This window comes from Primulina tabacum, chromosome 4 (assembly GCF_025594145.1).
Source record: "Primulina tabacum isolate GXHZ01 chromosome 4, ASM2559414v2, whole genome shotgun sequence".
Taxonomy (NCBI): domain Eukaryota; kingdom Viridiplantae; phylum Streptophyta; class Magnoliopsida; order Lamiales; family Gesneriaceae; genus Primulina; species Primulina tabacum.
The window spans coordinates 2009928-2027683 of NC_134553.1; the positions used below are offsets into that span (position 1 = coordinate 2009928).

Genomic DNA, 17756 nt, shown 5'->3' on the forward strand with positions numbered 1-17756 from the left:
GTTTGGGAGAAAAGATTGTTCTTTCCAAGGAATATAAAAAAGGGGATTCTCCGGCACTAGCGAGATAATGAGACAACAATAAAAAAAAAAAAAGCACAAAAAAAAGAAGAAAAAAGAAACAGAATATGAAATAACCAATGCAGAGCCTAATAGGTTTCATTAAATTGACTTATAAATCCACACTTTTAATGCAATGGAACAGTATATTCACTGACTACTTTTGGCTTGATTCTGATCATCGAAAATTACTTGTACCTAAATAAGATGAGATGTAATGTAAAGGGAAAATTCGCAAAAGTCACCTAAAATTTCAACATAAGACACAATGACATATATGATCTCTATGCTTTGATTGCTCATTTTAACTGAACACCATAGATCATAAAAACCTATAGACATTCAAAGACAAAAGATAGAGCTTTAGTCGAACGCATCGTGGCTACATTCCGACTTGTAAATTTAGATTTGATTTATTTATTTATTTATAATTTGAAATCAATATATGTTCGAATGGAAGAAAAACCTGTAAAATACAATGCTTCGGAAATATAAAGACATTTGATTTGAGCTATGAATATGAAATCAGCCGGACCTGAGCACAAAAAAGTGGGAATAGGATAGTTTGTTCTTCTGTATGAAACATAAATAGGTTTCATTCCAGGAAACATATAAAACAGTTCAAAACCGAACATGAGATATGTTAAACGGACAGACAAGTTCAACCAGCACAAATCCAAGTAAACAAGATATATAAGAGACCGAGAACCGGAAACAAGCTCGAACAATTTATTCATGTCTGGATGTTCCTGATGTTAAAAGTATGATATATTACTACTTCTTCTCCAGAAATAAAATCCATGGCAAAACGCTTGATGCTTCTATTTTTCTTCATAGGCAGTTTCTTTTTCATTTCTACATCATGAAAAACATGGAATCAGCGATCTCTTTAAAAACATAAACAGTATATTCTTCTGTCAGAGCAATATAAAAATTTGAATGGAACTTACCATTTCCTGGAGCTCCTCATGGAAAGAATTCCACCCAGAACATTCACACAGATCTTCGAGTGTTTTTTGCAAATCATACTCATGAAACCTCAAAATCTCCTTATTTAAATCAACCTGCTTGAAGCCCATCTCCTCGAGTTCTCTCAGAAGTTTCTTCTCTAATTCTTCCATACCTTGAAGCTCTTCTGTGTTTTCTCGTGTGTATCCAGCAGCAGGTGGGGGCCAAGAATTGAGCAAAGTTGGTGGTGTTGAAGTATAGAGCAAAGGCGGATGTGGAGGAAAGGTCGCCAGAGGTGGAGGTGGAGGTGGAGGTGGAGGTGGAGGTGGAGGTGGTGGTGGATAGAAAGCGTGTGGTGGCGGAGGATAGAGCAGAGATTGTGGAGGTGGAGGAAGAGGGTAGAACGCAGGCGGTGCTGGTAGAGTATAGAGTAATGGTGAAGTTTTAGGAAAGATCACTGGAGGTGGTGGAGGTAGATAGTGCACATATGGCGGAGGGTACACTGGTGTTGCCATATCCAACTGATCAATAACAGGATAAAAAATCGATGAAGGGGCAGTTGGGGCGGATTTTGTTGCACCGCTACCTACCATTGAACTGTCAGAGATAGGAAACTTCGTATCATGTTCAATATTTGGCAGCGGTGTAATAGGTTCAAATACTTCCACCGGGTGACTATCTTCCACCAGGGGAGCCATAACAGCATTATTGATTTCGGAGCCAGTTAAGACATTGTTTACCAGAGGTAAATTTAGGTTCAAGCCCGAAACACCATGTTGTATCTTTCCAATGGTAGCATGAACCTACGGGTATGCACAAAATATCTGTCGATTTTCCTAGTAGATCAATAACATGAAGAAGAAACACAGAAGAGTACAGGATTTAAGTTGTTAGGCTATAAAAGCCTACATCCACGACAAAATGCCAAAAGGCCCAAACTTTCAAAATCTCTCTTACGTTATAACACTATAATCACCTCTTTATACATGTCGAAATATCTTAGGGTGAATATTTCTTAACAACATTACAATAAAATATAAAAAATCATAATCTTAAAAAAAATTTGATTCCAAAAAAAAAAAAATAGCATCCATGTTTTTAGTTTTGGCAGATCAATGCAGGTACTTGACGAAGTGCGTGACATAACAACGAGATAAATGATGATGTCACGTAAAAGTGACCAACCTGGATGTGGACCCAAACACGTTGCCCAAACGTTTGCCCAGAGGGTGCAGCCATTCTCCAATAAGAGACATATCGACCCGGAACTTCGGGAGAAATGAAATCAACAGCAACATCAAGCTCCTGGTTGACTGCCAGACCAATTGCAGGGACCTAACATGACACGAAACTCATTGTGGCAAAGAAAATCACTTAAATAATTAATGATGAAGTCAGTAAACTTTCAAGAACAAAGGCATCGAGAATACAGTTGCTATAATTCATTTGATGACCCAAAGAAAGCATGCTTTCACCACTTAAAAAGGAAAAAAAATAAGGATATGGTACCAGATGAAATAAGAGAGCACCGAGAAAGTCGGCACAAAATAATGGCATATACAAACCCAAAGAGATAAGCTTACCTGTATAGACGGCAATAGAATTTATATAAAATCACAATGAAGAAAACTCGCCTTTAATTCCACAGAAAATGCGTTGCTCAACTTATCTCCTCCAATCCAAACAAGTTGTGTCTTCTCGGGCCAAACAACTGTACCACTGTTCCTCATACGCCAAATCTTGGTAAATGAAGTTAAAGGTGTTATAAGAGCACCATCAATCATGGTGACATCCACAATGAAGCAGCTATCTAGCTTGGATACACCTGGATTAACTTCCATACCCCTGTGAACCTGTGATTCCAGCGAACAGTGCCCCTGGGCATGCTGATTTAGGACAGGAGTATAGGACACAAGGTACATCACAGGCAACACAAATTAGCACAAGAACAGAAGTGCTAAAACAAAGAAAACAAATAAATAAAGGATTGATGAAAAAGCATACAAAATCATGCAACCCCTTAGACGGCCACTGATGTGGATGTATTTCAGGGAGATCAATTCTGTTGTAGGCATTATCTTTCCCCATCATTCCATTGACATCATTTTGACTTCTGTTCCTCCCGAATGAGACTGCCTGAGAAGCAGGTTGTGGTAAAGCAGCTGAGATGTTTTCAACAGGTATTCCAGAAAGCTGACACTCGTAAGCATGAAAAGGACTGAAAAATGAGCCCGGGAAGTTACTAAAACTACCAGGATTAGAAACAATGAGTGAGTGCGAAGAGTTTCCAAAATCACATGGGAATCTATGTTTGGTACTTCCATCTAAAGGATCACCCTTCACACGATCAAGAGCACAAGAAAATGCTGGGTTTGGTCCAAGGTGAGGCCCACTAACCTTATTGTCCTTCTCTTCTCTAGAAACATCATTTGTAACAGAAGGAGCAATAAAAGAAGTGCACGAAGGTTCAACTTTCACCTCATGGATTTTCATGGTTGAGACGGACTCAATTTTGGGTGAGTCCTCGTTATTCCTGGATAACTGCTTTTCAGATTGTCCTTGTGATTGGGCCTTCGATGGGGTGGGATCAACCTTGGATGAATCAGTCTCTTTGGTCTCTGTCACGGTTGCCTTACTTTCAGGAATGTCATTTTGTGCGGTAGGGCGCACTCTCACTTGGGGTCCTGAAATACGGGAAAGATAGGACAATCCCACTTCGGAAAAGTGTTCAACAACCTCCGCAATACCTGGAGTTATACCAGGAGCAGAAGAAGACACTTTAGACACCAAATCGGCGGAGAGCTTTGCAAGTGTCTCACGTAGAGGATCGGGTATAGTTTTTAGAATTTCAGAAACACCGGATTTGATGTTTTGAAAGTGTTGTTGCACTTCAGGGGAACTCAAGGGAGTAGAAGATCCAGTTGAACAAATAAATGGAGAGCTGTTCTTTTCTTCATTCATTGTAACAGTAATTCTCAAAGGATTCAGGCCCTGTTCCACCGCATCGAGGAGATCATCATCATCAACAAGAGTAACAGTCTCACCATCTTCATCAATGTAAGTAAGTGTGAGCCCAGTATCAGTAGCAAAGTTGAAAAGGATACGAATCTTATCTATCAGTTTGCCCACACTGAGATCCAGTTTATCATCCATAACACTTGCATTAAAACGCCTGAGAAAATCCCCATATTTTACCTGTCAAAATGTTGAGTTTGGTGATCAGGGACAGTGATCGTATAAGGTGAACACAGACTGGATATATAAAACCAAAAAAGTAAATTAAAAGAATACTTATCACAAACTAAAATGCAGACTGACAGCTTCCAATGTGTACACACAAGGGTAACTCAACAAAAAATTAGATAGCACTCATAACTAGTCAGATCTACTGGAGGATAAAGGCATTCAAAAATCTTATCGTGGATCAATGCTCATACAAAAAGCAGAAGTTCACATTATTTTTCAGAGCCACTAAAAACAGAATGAGGTAAAACATTTGCTTTGAATAACTGATTCGTAGTTATTAAGAACAAGAGAGTTTACACATTCCAATGAAATTAATTCCACCATCCTTTCTTGATTGGAGAGGCATGTCACATATAAATGGAGAAAAAAATCGATACTGTAACATTGAAAAAGGAATTGGATATCAACATAGTGAAAGTTATAATTTTACAAACATTTAGGTTGTGATGAATTGCTCAAAAATTAAAATAAAAAATCGTTAATTTCCATAAATTTAGAAGAAAAACACATACAAAAGAGAGAATGAAAATATGATTCATTCGATTAATTATTACTTTCATATCATTTTAGCGTATATTTTGTTCTTACTTTTTCGAATTTCATTCATATTTTAATTTTCAACCCCATATCTTCTTATTATTTTATTGCAGCTTAAAAAAAACTTGATTTCCTTAACCCGCAGTATTTTTTTTACATAAGGATATGGATTCTAATAAAATCATCGTTAATTAAATTTTTTCATCAAATTCTTGGTCAACATATTTTCAGAAAGTATTCTTCAATCTAATAAAAAGAAACGTATTCAGCCTGAAAATACAATCTTGCGACCTTTCGTTCCAAGCATCGAGAGATAGAGTCAGCAATTAACTTTAGCCAATGATCATGCAACAACAAGTGAAGCGCACGTAAAACCCAAATCATTCACAAGAATGCACAAACACTGAACTCACGAACACAGCCCAGAAATCATACACAAGCCAGTAAATCATTGACAAAAGAGAGAGAAAAAAAAAAGAAAAATAACCTTGATCACCAGAGTAGAAGCCTCCATATCCCTAGCAGGGGAGCCAAACCCAGAATCGCCGCCGCCGAAGAGAGCCCTTCTGCTCCTTTTCCTGTGTACGTATATCAAATATACATAACAGAATTCAAGTAAGAAGGCCCAGTCTTTTCAAATAAATTAGAAGCAAATCATCAAACACGAAGAAATCAGGAGTTTTGGAATATATATATTGTTAATAATATATTCATTTTTTGTCATACAGACTCTCTTTCCTTGCTTCCAAAGTAAGCGAACGGATGAAGGAAGCCAATTAGTCGCCGACCCTTACTTGGTCGTATTTGAAATTATTATTATGAGATAATAAATTTTTTTTTTGCTTATTTGTTTAATAAAATGTATTTAACAAGTCTATATTATTGTGTGTATTAAAATATATTAAATTTTTTTCTCACAATTATATATGAACTTATCGAAGATATGTAATAATTGATAATTTGATAGACACTCGTTAAATTATATATTCAAATCATTTTCGTATTTAATCATTATATAGAGTTGAAACAACATAAATTCACCATTGTTATCTAATGCCTGATAATTTTACAAAAACTTATGTGATACGGTCTCACGGGTGGTATTTTGTGAAACAGATCTCTAATTTGGGACATCCATGAAAAAATATTACTTTTTATGTTAAGAATATTATTTTTTATTGTGAATATCGATAGGATCGACTCGTCTCACGGATAAAAATTCATGAGATTTTTTCACAAGAGACCTACTCTTATCCAATATCATTTAAAAATTCAAATGTTTGGATAAAAATTAAAGAAAATATTTTAATAATCTTAAAAATTGGACATATTCATTAAAAAAATCTCAAATCCATGATATACATTTGGTTCAAAATTAAAATAAATGATTCGAAAACCTTATCTATTTATATTTTCTAATTTCAATTTCAAATATACTGCTCAATCTAGTAAAAAATTTCAAATCAAATTAAACACGACTTAATTGAATGGGCTAATTTAAAATTAACTTATCAACTTCTCCCACTCTAAATTATTCTCCACTATTTATTTCTTATCTTCCTCAATTTTTTTCTCAAATCCTCCAACCACCAAATCCATAATTCTCATTCTTATCAAAACTTCTCCTCAAATCTTGCAACCACCAAATCCATAATTCTCATTCCTATCAAAACTTCTCCATGTAGACCAGCTTGATTCTTGAAACAATTTTTACAACGCTGGATTATTTATTCTACGTACAACAACACGCATTGTGTATACTTCGTATAACATTTCATCGCAAAAGCATTCGACATACAATTAATGCAACAGTATGATGCAAGAAGCCAACTTTATGTATCTATTGATTACATTATTGTAAGTATATATGTGTGTGTGTGTGTGTATAGTAACTCTCAAGTTATACCAATTTATGTTCAATAATTAATCCCTCTCATTCTTGCAACTTCTTGCATGTCTTCTTCAGAAAGGGCTTCTCGTACCTACTTGTAAGAACTCGCCTTTCGACCTTTGCTGGTCGACTTTAATACAAGAGCTTCAAGTCATCAATGTATCTTCTATATATATGGCTAAAAACCGCGAATGAGAATGCGAAATATATAAACTTTGCCAGAACCAACACAAACAGCAGCAATATGATAGAAGTTATCCGGAAAGCGCAAACTCGACTGAAGGTGGATATTAATACCTAAAACCGCCGTAGATCAGCCCAGAATACTACAAATTTATTAACTCAGATGCAAGATTTTGTGATTTCAGCTTACGTCTGAATTTGTCAATCGCATTGTAATGTCATGCAAACTCTTAGTTGGCAACTATTGACTTGCCAATAAAACCTCTCTCTCCATCGTTTGCAATATTTCCTTGAACCTTTGGGTGAACTTCCCGGTAACATTCTTTGTTATTCTCTGTTGAAACTTGGTGCTTTTCAACCACACAACACCGGTATAAATTTCACACTTGCAAGAATTATGCGTGAAAGAAGAGTTCTTGATCTGGTATCTGACATGAACCTGCATGCATGACAGAAAAATTTCACTTATTGAACATCACTATTAGATGTTCTATATCCTTGAAAAAAAATCAATAAAATCTGCCAACTCCCGGAGAATTTGATCGTACTCGAAAATGATCACCAAAAGGCACACCACGAAGGATCATGATCTCGTTCACCACCCATCCTCCCTGATTTTCAAGGGGCACTTTTTGTTGTGTAGATGCAACGTCCCCTCCAAAGGTTGAGATATGGTGACTGAACTTGTATGAAACCTGTCGTTCTTGAATTTCGGGAGCCACGGGTTCCCATGTTGTTGTCACATAGTTGAGGCAACCGCACTCTGTCATAACTCTATGTTCCAAGTCTCCTCCATCAAACATCATCGCAAGTGATTTGTCCTGCAAAATTAGACAAGCAGAGTTGATCAATATAAATAAAAAAAATAAAACCGAAGCCGAAATTTTGACTGATTAATATTTTACATTCATAGGAAGTCCGGCAGAACAAATCAGAGACATCTTCAAATCATCGACGACAAAATATGATTGCTTGTCCTCAAATAAATGCTTTCCATTCTCATCCATCTGTTGTTCCAAAATTTCCTGTTTCTGTTCTCTTTCTGACGTTCTTGTTTTCCACAAAGCCATGATTGTCCTTTTTCATCACGGTTGATGAAACATTATGTTGCATATACTATTTTACGTGACAAAAATTAGAAAAATATTTCCTGCAAAATACCTGATCGCTACGTTGAAAGAAACGAAAGAATGGAAGTGGAAAGTCAGCCTTCCTTCCTCATCTAAAATCTTTGCACCGTGTTTTGCATCGAAACCTCGACCCTTGTGTAGAATAATTACAAGAGAGGGGCTTCCAACTGTTGAAAAGGATGGTGAAAGCTCCTGAATATCTTCTATGTCCTCCCAAAGGAAGAAAAATTTAGTTTTGTGACCCAAAAAGTTGGCATAAAACCCAATTATTCGAGCAGAACAAAATAGCCGCCCCTGCAAAAAATTAGCCGCAGCCTCAGACACAAGAATGGAATTTTTTTTATTACAGATAATATGGAACCATTATCTATGGCAAAAAAAAAAGAGCATTCCAAAGTTTATCAAGATGAGGGATGTTTCAAAATTTAGCACTAATCTATGAGTTCGATTCCTAATTGCAAGAAAATGTGCTACCTGTAATGGAAAATTTCTTTTCAAGGAACACGTGAAATCATTGATAAGAAATTCTTCAGATGGCAATCCAAATAATTTCTGAAAGGTTGAATTCTTGTGTGGCGACCGAAGTTTTAACTGCAACCACAAAATACTTTATACTTTTAACATAAAAATCCAATTTCCCATCATGACAATGTAAGAAAGGAACGAGTGTACCTTCTTTCCAACCTCTTTCTCCATTTTTGCTAGATAATCTGCAATCGTTTCGACCCCGTTATTGTTGTACAAAAATATTCTCAAGTGTAGCTTGGATTGTGAAGACTGAGCAAGCTTTCCATTTAAAGGAATCCACATGTCTGCCAGTTCAGCAGAAGTGTGTTTCAAAAAATTGATCTCCGCATGCCCAAGAGAAGAATCTTCCTCAAATGGGCCATCGAAATCAAAAACTTCCACATGGAGCACGGAAGGTGGATCTTCTACAAGATCGAACTCGAGTATCTCTGTAGAAATACGTACAAATATATAGCAGTAAATAATGATAGCATGGAAAAAAAAGACAAGCCGTGTGAAGAGATCATACCGTTCCATTGAGGACAGAGAGTTTGAAGCTTGACGGAGCTTGTTCTTGTCTTACCATTGCAAGTGAACACGACATAAGGATCAGATAACTCTGCAGAGTTCAAAGAAGTTAAATTTGCTCCCTCAATTAAAGTGATTGTAAGAATCCATCCATCACCTTGTGCTTTAACTCCAGAATCACTTCCTATGAACAATGTAATATCAGAACACATAGGATGAAAGTTTTTCCTTTATATAAATAAAACCGATATCGTATAACAGGTTACGCAGTCCCTACGTGTGTGTATATAGCTGAAACAAAAGTACATGGAAGAAGTTCAAGCTTTATGACTAAGATACAAATCTAATCACAACAATAGAACATTTTATGTGAAAGATACAAGCCAAAAAGAAATGACGAGCCAAGGGGATTAGGGACAAAGATTTCAGGAAAACTGAGAGTAATTCCCTTGATACCAAGCATACACGAGTGACCGAGTCCCAAGATTCACAGGCCTCCTTGCATAAATCCAATAATTAATTATTGTCCACTTCTCAACATAGAGAGGCATTCTGAACTAAATAACAGTATTTTTCAAATACAGAGTCCCAAAAATTTAAAACAAGTCTCAACATCTTCACATGCAGCCAAATAGAAAAAGGTTACCTCTTCGTAGTCTAGCATCCACAAAATGTATAATCATGCCATAAACTCTCTCCAATTGAGTGATTAGTATTCCACAAGTGATGATTTCGCCAAAACTATCTGGTAAGTCAAGCCCACCGAATTCTAACCCTCTCAATTTGTCTGGTTCACAGAGAAGAACATGAATCACGATGTACAAAACAATGAAAAAAGTGGACATAACCGTGAAATTCCAAAAGTATTTCACAGTTAACTCCATATTAGACTGAAGCTCTGTCTCTCGAGTTGCCAAAATGTGATCTTCCCCGGAAATATCTGCAGCTCTAACTAATTTAACTTTTCGAGACAGTACGCTTGCAAACTGTTCAAAACTCTCTTTTATTCCTTGCTTCACTCCTCCTTCAATCACGCTTCTCATCATCGTTTTTTGGCTAAAGTTAACAGCCCAAGACACTTCAAGACGGGAAGATTCCTCTCCCAAAGATAGAGATGTGCCAGGCATTATCTTGTAAAGCAATTCAACATTGAAAATGTTTCCATATGGGACATCAGGAGTAATTACATTAACTAAAACTGTGAATTCCCCCCCACCAGCCTTTACATATTTTTGTTGCTCAGTGGCTTTCACAGCCTTAACTAATTTTGTTGCAGCTTTTGTGTATGATACAACTCGTGTCAAACAGAAATCATCTTCAGATTTACAGGTCCAAGCTCCCTCGTGAATGTCTACTGTACCCTGTAATTCTGACAACTCATTTCGAAAATCAGAATCGGGAGCAAAGAGAATGGTATTAAGATCATCTGCAGATGTCATGTACGTCTGATCTAGAAGAACACCACCCTGAAGAGTTCCCGGAATCTCTTGTTTTCCAAGCTTGGATTTCATAAGTTCGACTAATTCATGGAAGCTAGAGCTACAATGAGGTTCCTCCGAACAATCTTCCCCTTCTGATGTGGTGGAAGTTTCAGATGAATTGTCCATTCTTGATGTTTCCTCTGTCTTTACGAATAATTTGTCCACACGATCAGTAATGGACTTCATCAGCGATTTCCCATCATGGGTCATTTTAGGCCAAAGGGAGGACGGATAAGAAAATCGAGACGAAGCAGATTTGATCTCCGGATCAGAAGAACTACCCTGATCTCCTCCATGCATGGAAAGCGAGAGAAGAAGTTTACCTAAGTTCGCACAAGAAAAATTGGCTCATATCACCTGTTTAAAATAACATCATCTTTACAAAGTTTCGGGTACTATCCAAAGCCAAATATAGACAAAACATTAGCACAGAGAGCTTGTAAATTTTTTTGAACTCTGATGCATCATTTTTTAATATGATTGTGTTGTTAACAAGAATGTAGGAACATAAATAGCCTAACAGGGTGCTGAAGCGTAATCCAATGTTTTTTCAAAATCTTTTCCAAAACTTTTCAACTAGAAAATAAACCAATGGTTTCTCTTCTTTATAATCAACACAACAGGGCGAATTTTAAGGTGTGCAGTGCACCACTGGAGAATTTTCAGAAGCATTTATAGGAGAAAGATCATGGCGAGTTTATTGCAACATGATGGCTGCAACATGCAATATCTGTTTAATTCTTCGAACTGAGTCAAAACCAACCTACTCGTAAGTAAGAGCAGGGATACAAAGTGTAACTACAAGTTAACCAAAATGCAGCTTTTGAAAGTGATATACTTCAAAATAAAAAAACTCATAGTCTTATATTTGCATCTGCGTGTAAGGATGTACCCAAGCAAGTAAATGTAAATGTAAACTGTTTAAATGGACGAAATTTTTTTATTTATTGGGAAAAGGACAGCATGAAGACCTCCATGATCTACATGTATTCTAATCAATAATATTATGCAACAAAACATTGATTAACTATTCGATAAACCAATATTCAGCACAAAATACCTTAGAATTAGAAATATGCGCAAACGGACCATATCCTAGACAAGCCATGACGCTTAATCCACGTTTTTGCAGTGGTAACAGAATAAATTAATATGACCACTGGTATTAATTAAAGTTAAACATGATCAAACACATAAAATATCAGCTCCAAAAAATTTATGTACTCAACTCCATCAATCTAAAGTGATCACACCCCTGCGTACACTTAAACAAGTATATCAACCATAACCAAAAACCGCATGAGAATAACTGATGTACACGATAAATCCTGAAAACATAACTAAAAGATGAATTAGAAAAGAATGCCAGAGAAATTTCCAAAAATAAAAGAATGCCATAGGGAGAAGAAATCAACTTTACCACAATCCCTGTCGATTGATTTCACATTCTTGGACCTATGAACTGTAAACCAAGTGGGGGGCAGATGCTGATTCTCTTCTTCTACAACACTCCAAAGAGGAATCTTGACCCGACCCACCAAATTCCCAGCACTGACATTGAAGAATCCTGGTTCATGATCATTATATTTATACACCGAAACCACCAGCTCCTCCTGCAAATCATGCACCCCAAACACAAACTCCTCATTCCAAACTGGGTTCTTGGTATCCTTCAAAACTCGGGTTTTCGACTTAAATTTTCCTACTTTCAACTTCACGTAAGAGTCCTTCACCGCCCAGTCTCTGCCCTCCAACAAATATGCGTAAAGCTTCATTCTCTCCGCTAGCTTGTCTTGAATCTGCGAACGTCGTTTCTCGAAAAGAAGAAGACGTGAATAAAGTTGGGTTTCTTGATGAAACGGCAGTTAAATGGGAAAGTGACAGGGGGTCGAGATTTGTGTATGAAGCCATGAAAAAACGTGGTGAATGGTAACGGTGACACGAAGGGACAAAGCAAGAAAATTGATCTCTCCCTATTAAAGATGTTTTGGTGTGGTTTATTTTAGTGCCTGTAAAAAATGAAAACTTTTTGCAAAGCAAAATGCTATTTTGGATACTTTTTTTTCTAAAGTTTTTGTACAACATTTTATGCAATTATATTTTCAATTGTAGTGTTAAAGAATATACGATATGATAATAGCTTATGTTTTTTTTACTACCAATTATAATATATTTTATCTAACCAATATTGGACTATTTAACTAGCCATAAATATATTAGATAATATTTAACTTTTAAATTATACGTAAATATTATAAAATTTGAAAACCTTAGTTTTAGTTAGAATACAATAAAAGGGCATAACTGGTTTTTTCTTCTTTGTTGGTTTTGAGAAGACAAGAAAAGTTGTATCTAAAATAATTATTATATAATATTATTCAAGACTTATCTATATCATATATATTTCCAGACTCTTCTATATAATATAATAATATAATATAATATAATAATATTTTAGACGCAAAATTTTATTTTATTTTGGATATATATATAACTCGAAATATAACGAAATACCTTTTACTTTCCTATTTAGGAATTTTTTAGTATATTTTCGTTTGTATCAACTTGACTAGGTAACTTAAGGCCAAAGGTTCAGAAGAAAAAATGTCATGTCGATTTGACGTTTAAAGTAAACAAATATGTTTTTTAATCTAAAAGTACGTCTTCGATTTTTTTTTATATGATTATATCATAACTTTAGAGGAAATCAGATCCAACTTTATCAAAGGCATTTTTCATCTTATTTTTTGATAAAATAAATTCGTCCATTAAATTTATTATAATTACTTAAATTTTTTTTTTTTTGAGGAGATAATTACTTAATTTTATACATATATGTATGAGTTTTGTAATTGAAGAATAATACAAGTTTGGCTTTCTCAAGTCTAACAGCTATTTCGAAACGATGTTACAAACGGATACAATAGATATTTAATTCATTTTCTTTCCCTAATCAGTATGGTGTAATCGTGTGTGCATGAATTATGAAGTCGTGTATTTGGAGGAGAACGGGGGTGCTGTTTTACTCCCACATCACTATTTAAAAAAAATTTCATTTTAATTATTTCTTTTTTTTTGTTTTAACTATTATTATGAATTTTTCTTAATATAATTTATATTTTATATTATAATTATATATAATATTTAGGAAAATAATTTAATGATTCGTTAATTATTAAATATTTTTATTGTATGATTATTAAAATTCAAAAATAATTTAATTTTAAACGGGTCCAACATTAATTGGATTCGTCGGATTTCGGATCAGGGGCAAGGCAATTCCAATTAGAATTTGGCCAAACTCATCCTAGACCTATCTTGTTTGAAATAATCTTTAAACACGGTTAAGCAAGTCTACAAGCAGGGCGAGTCATGAGATTTAGTAAACATGGCTTGGACCCCTCCCACCAATTATATATATATCATTGTCTTGGCAAAAACTTGTGTGAGACGGTTTCATGACAAGTACTCCTACAAGCACATTTAACATACTTCCCACTATATTTAATTTACTATTTAATAAACTTAACTTTTCAGTTTAATAAATTAAATCCTCAAAATTTATAAATTTAACCATTTGAATTTATTCTATCCAAATTTAATAAATTCATATATTAAACATTGGAATTTACTATTTCATAAATTCAACCCCTTAAATTTATTTTCTCAAAACTTAATTATCATAAATTCAATTCATTTAATTTACTATAGCATAATATAAATTCAACTTCTTAAGTTTATTCTCTCCACGAGAACAAGTGATACAGTGCTTGTGTGACCCTCAATGGTTCAGGGATACGGCTAGCCGTGAGTTCAGAATTCCTTGTGATTCAGGATATAATCCTTTATTCGGGTTTACCTTAATTTGCCACATACTATGTATCAACAATTGATCACGAGAATGTCAGAAATCATATTTCTGATTAAACCCATCGAACCATGGTAAGAGCGTCTAGTAGCATCGTCTCATGATTCCCTATGTGTCACTGATAGTGCCTGCAAAAATCAGTCGATTGTGATTAGCGTACAGTACAGTCCCTTTATCCCATATATCCAGATCGAATCTGCAACTATTGGTTCATCAGGGTTGCATATTAATTCGATAACTATGTGACACGTATAAATAGTGACATCGCATATACTATTAGAGAACTCATTCTCTAACGTACATCTCATTTTCTGTCCAGAGATTTCACGCACTATTATTTCATTAGATCACATAGGATATCAACATCCATAGGTGAGCAGTGAATCCCCGACTATAATGCACTGGCTCCTACATGTGTCGCATCTGTACCCAACCTCGTCACCTGATGACTTTCCTGGAGTCGGTAAACGAGTCAAAGCACAACACTAACATATAGAGTCTCAGTGTTGTCTCGGGTCGTAAGGACTAATAGTGTACAATCATAACCACAGACTTATCATATCGATGAATGTTAACTACTTGAAAAGTCCGAGGGAGGGTTGTTCGGTATAATCATCACATGAATATCTATCTGCATGTTTGGACATCTCTATGCCCTTACCAAAAAACGCGGTACACAACATCACAGATGCTACTATCGAGCTCAACCGACCTTTATCCATGTTTTAGGCGGCTGAATCTACTACGAACAAATTTAGATCATACAGTGTTTACAAATGAGTTTCAACATCGAATTACGATTCATTTGTATTAAAGTACAATCAAGGTCTTTATCTATGTTTGATGACATGAGTATACATATAAAGAAATGACAAACCATGAAATAATAAATTATATTAAAATAAAGATGGTTTATTACAACCGAGTAAATAAAATCCCTAACCAACAGTCGGCTTACATGACATCTACTCTAACACATATGTCGTTATCGATTTCTGTAAAGAATAAGGTTTAACTCTTCTATAAGTCCAGGGAAAACAAAAAAGAAATTCAAAATTTAATAAATCAAAGAAAATAACACTAATCAACGAGCATATAAAATAAATCATAATATAGACGAAGAATATTCCCTCAGTCCTTGCACCACAAAAACAAAAAATGGGAATATCTGATCTGAAAAAAATACAAGGGAGATGCGAATATCTGCTCATAAATTTTCAGCTGCGTAAGGCCAAAAAACGCAGCTAAGGTGTCAGTTCCCCCCAACAGGATGCGTTCAACAGTTGGTGCAATCCATGTTTGAGTAGGAACCCGGAGTTTTGCCGTTCATTACAAAATCAAATTCAACCTCAGAATTCAATGAATAAGATCAATTCCTCAGAGCAATTCGGTATTCACATCACGCGTGTGTTACTTAATCCAAATATTCAATGGTATCTTGAATTATTTTGTATCTTGTTCTTTTTCTTCGACTATCCTTCATAATAGTAACGCGAATGAGAATAATTCCGGTGAGAGATATTTTGCACGTTCCTTGGATTCCACCCTTCGTGTCGCCGATGATGCCCTGCGGGAATAGGATACACGAGCGTGGATGATTCCCGGCGGTGGATCGCCTGTGAGCAACACCGGTGAACCGCCACATGCGGTGCTGTATTGCAGTACGTCACAGCGGAGGGGCTTCTCTTTCTACAAGGTTTCGGAGGTGAGGGAAAATCAAAACACGACATAGGTGATGGCGGAGGAGAGACTTTCTTCGCCGCTTTGATCGGGAAAAGCACGGCTCTGATTTTCATCTCCAGCGAAGCTCTATCATACTCCTCCATCACATTCCTCAGATCCTCATTCGATTTCACTGAAATCAGTACGTCCAAATCTTCACTCGGTAACTTACACGTCAAAATCATCGAGGATCCACACGATTCACCAAATTTCACCATCAAATCTGTTCAGGAACAGAAGTCAACAAATAATTTAGTAATCAACATTCTTCTTCCAAAAAAAAAAAAACAACGCAAGACGAGGGTAAGAAAAACAACGCAAAGCACAAAATACCTAAAAAAGTAATCGAACGATCAACGGAAAGAACTCTAGTGAAACCGCCGATGTACCGGAGAACGCCGTCGGATGGGCGAGGGACGATTTTGCCGCCGTAACTGTAAAGAAACTTGATTTTCTCCGTAATGTCCAAGCTTGAATTCATAGCTGAAACAATTCAGCGATCAAAGAGAGAGAAAAGTGGGGAGAGAGAGAGAGAGAGAAGGCGAGGACAGTAGCGGCAGCTTCAAGAAAGAGAGGGAGAGAATTCATGAGGTATTTATAGTCCCAGGCTGCGAGGAAGTTTCAAAATTAATAAGAATTCAACACGGAAAAGTAATGCTGGTGAAGTTTGGTGACTTAGTAGTCTAATTAAAATTTTGAATATTCGGTGTTGGAAGATTGACTTTGAGTCGGGGTTTTAGAGTAAAAAAAAGTCAAACATCACTAAAATTCGGATATTTTATCTTTTAATTACAGATATTATTTAATTTAAAAAAATAACCTCGATATTTGAAATATACCTGAGAATATCTTTTTCTTAAATAAATATCTAAACGAAGTTATTTTACGATCGAATTTTTCTCTAAAAATCCTATCTCAAGAATTAATTGTGCTTGATTTTTTTAAAAAAACAAACAATGTAAAAGATCATTAATGATAGATAGGATGTAAAATGCTATTTTCCCAAAAAAAAAAAAATATCCACGCACGAGTTTATCTACGAAAGAATGACTAGGACAATATTCCCCTATGTTTCAAATAAAACCACAAGTTTTTTATTTTTTAAAAATTAGCATAATTCTATTCAATTTCATACACAAAAGGAAAAGAAAAGAAAGAAAAGAAAATTCCATGCACCGATTTATCCACGAAAGAATGACTAGGACAATATTCCCCATTTCCCCTACATCTCAAATAAACTATAAAACAAATGTACAAAAATTTGTATGAGACGGTCTCACAGGTTTTATTTTGTGAGACAGATCTCCTCTTTGAGCCATCCATGAAAAAATATTATTTTTTATACTAAGATTATTGCTTTTTTATTGTGAATATCGGTATGGTTGACACGTCTCACAGATAAAGATTCGTGGGATCGTCTCACAAGAGACCTACTCAAAAAATGATTATTTTTTATAATCATTACAATCATTTTAAATTTCACAAAAACTCAAGTGTTTTGTATTGGGTGAAGGAAATTATGAAACATGGATAGCCAAATAAATAATAAATAAACTATAATAAAAGTTCAATTAAAACAACAATAATAATATCATAAAAATTGGGAAAAACAAAAATTCGATTGAACCAAAAACTTTGTCATACCGATGTAATTTAAA

At 35.3% G+C, this 17756-nt stretch overlaps 3 protein-coding genes across 4 annotated transcripts; all 3 read right to left on the minus strand.

The window, feature by feature from the left end:
- Positions 1 to 677: 677 nt before the first annotated feature.
- Positions 678 to 5564, minus strand: LOC142542306 (protein JOKA2-like). Its single transcript, XM_075648880.1, has 6 exons — positions 5276 to 5564; positions 3010 to 4200; positions 2640 to 2891; positions 2191 to 2340; positions 1008 to 1808; positions 678 to 912 (listed from the first exon to the last, which is right to left on the minus strand). Exons 1-6 carry the CDS (start codon positions 5300 to 5302, stop codon positions 907 to 909), a joined length of 2427 nt encoding a protein of 808 aa, XP_075504995.1. The 5' UTR covers positions 5303 to 5564; the 3' UTR covers positions 678 to 906.
- Positions 5565 to 6535: 971 nt separating this feature from the next.
- Positions 6536 to 12557, minus strand: LOC142542308 (C2 and GRAM domain-containing protein At5g50170). 2 transcript variants are annotated; one of them, XM_075648881.1, is made up of 9 exons: positions 11929 to 12557; positions 9674 to 10831; positions 9029 to 9211; positions 8665 to 8948; positions 8467 to 8583; positions 8024 to 8286; positions 7768 to 7939; positions 7411 to 7683; positions 6536 to 7301 (listed from the first exon to the last, which is right to left on the minus strand). In XM_075648881.1, the coding sequence occupies exons 1-9, from the start codon at positions 12281 to 12283 to the stop codon at positions 7104 to 7106; spliced, it is 3003 nt and encodes a 1000-aa protein (XP_075504996.1). In that variant the 5' UTR covers positions 12284 to 12557; the 3' UTR covers positions 6536 to 7103. The 2 variants fall into 2 exon arrangements, with proteins under 2 accessions (XP_075504996.1, XP_075504997.1); XM_075648882.1 differs by lacking the exon at positions 11929 to 12557 and adding an exon at positions 11569 to 11922.
- Positions 12558 to 15480: 2923 nt separating this feature from the next.
- On the minus strand, positions 15481 to 16675 carry LOC142541396 (RAF-like serine/threonine-protein kinase 20). Its single transcript, XM_075647933.1, has 2 exons — positions 16432 to 16675; positions 15481 to 16321 (listed from the first exon to the last, which is right to left on the minus strand). Exons 1-2 carry the CDS (start codon positions 16577 to 16579, stop codon positions 15849 to 15851), a joined length of 621 nt encoding a protein of 206 aa, XP_075504048.1. The 5' UTR covers positions 16580 to 16675; the 3' UTR covers positions 15481 to 15848.
- Positions 16676 to 17756: the final 1081 nt, after the last annotated feature.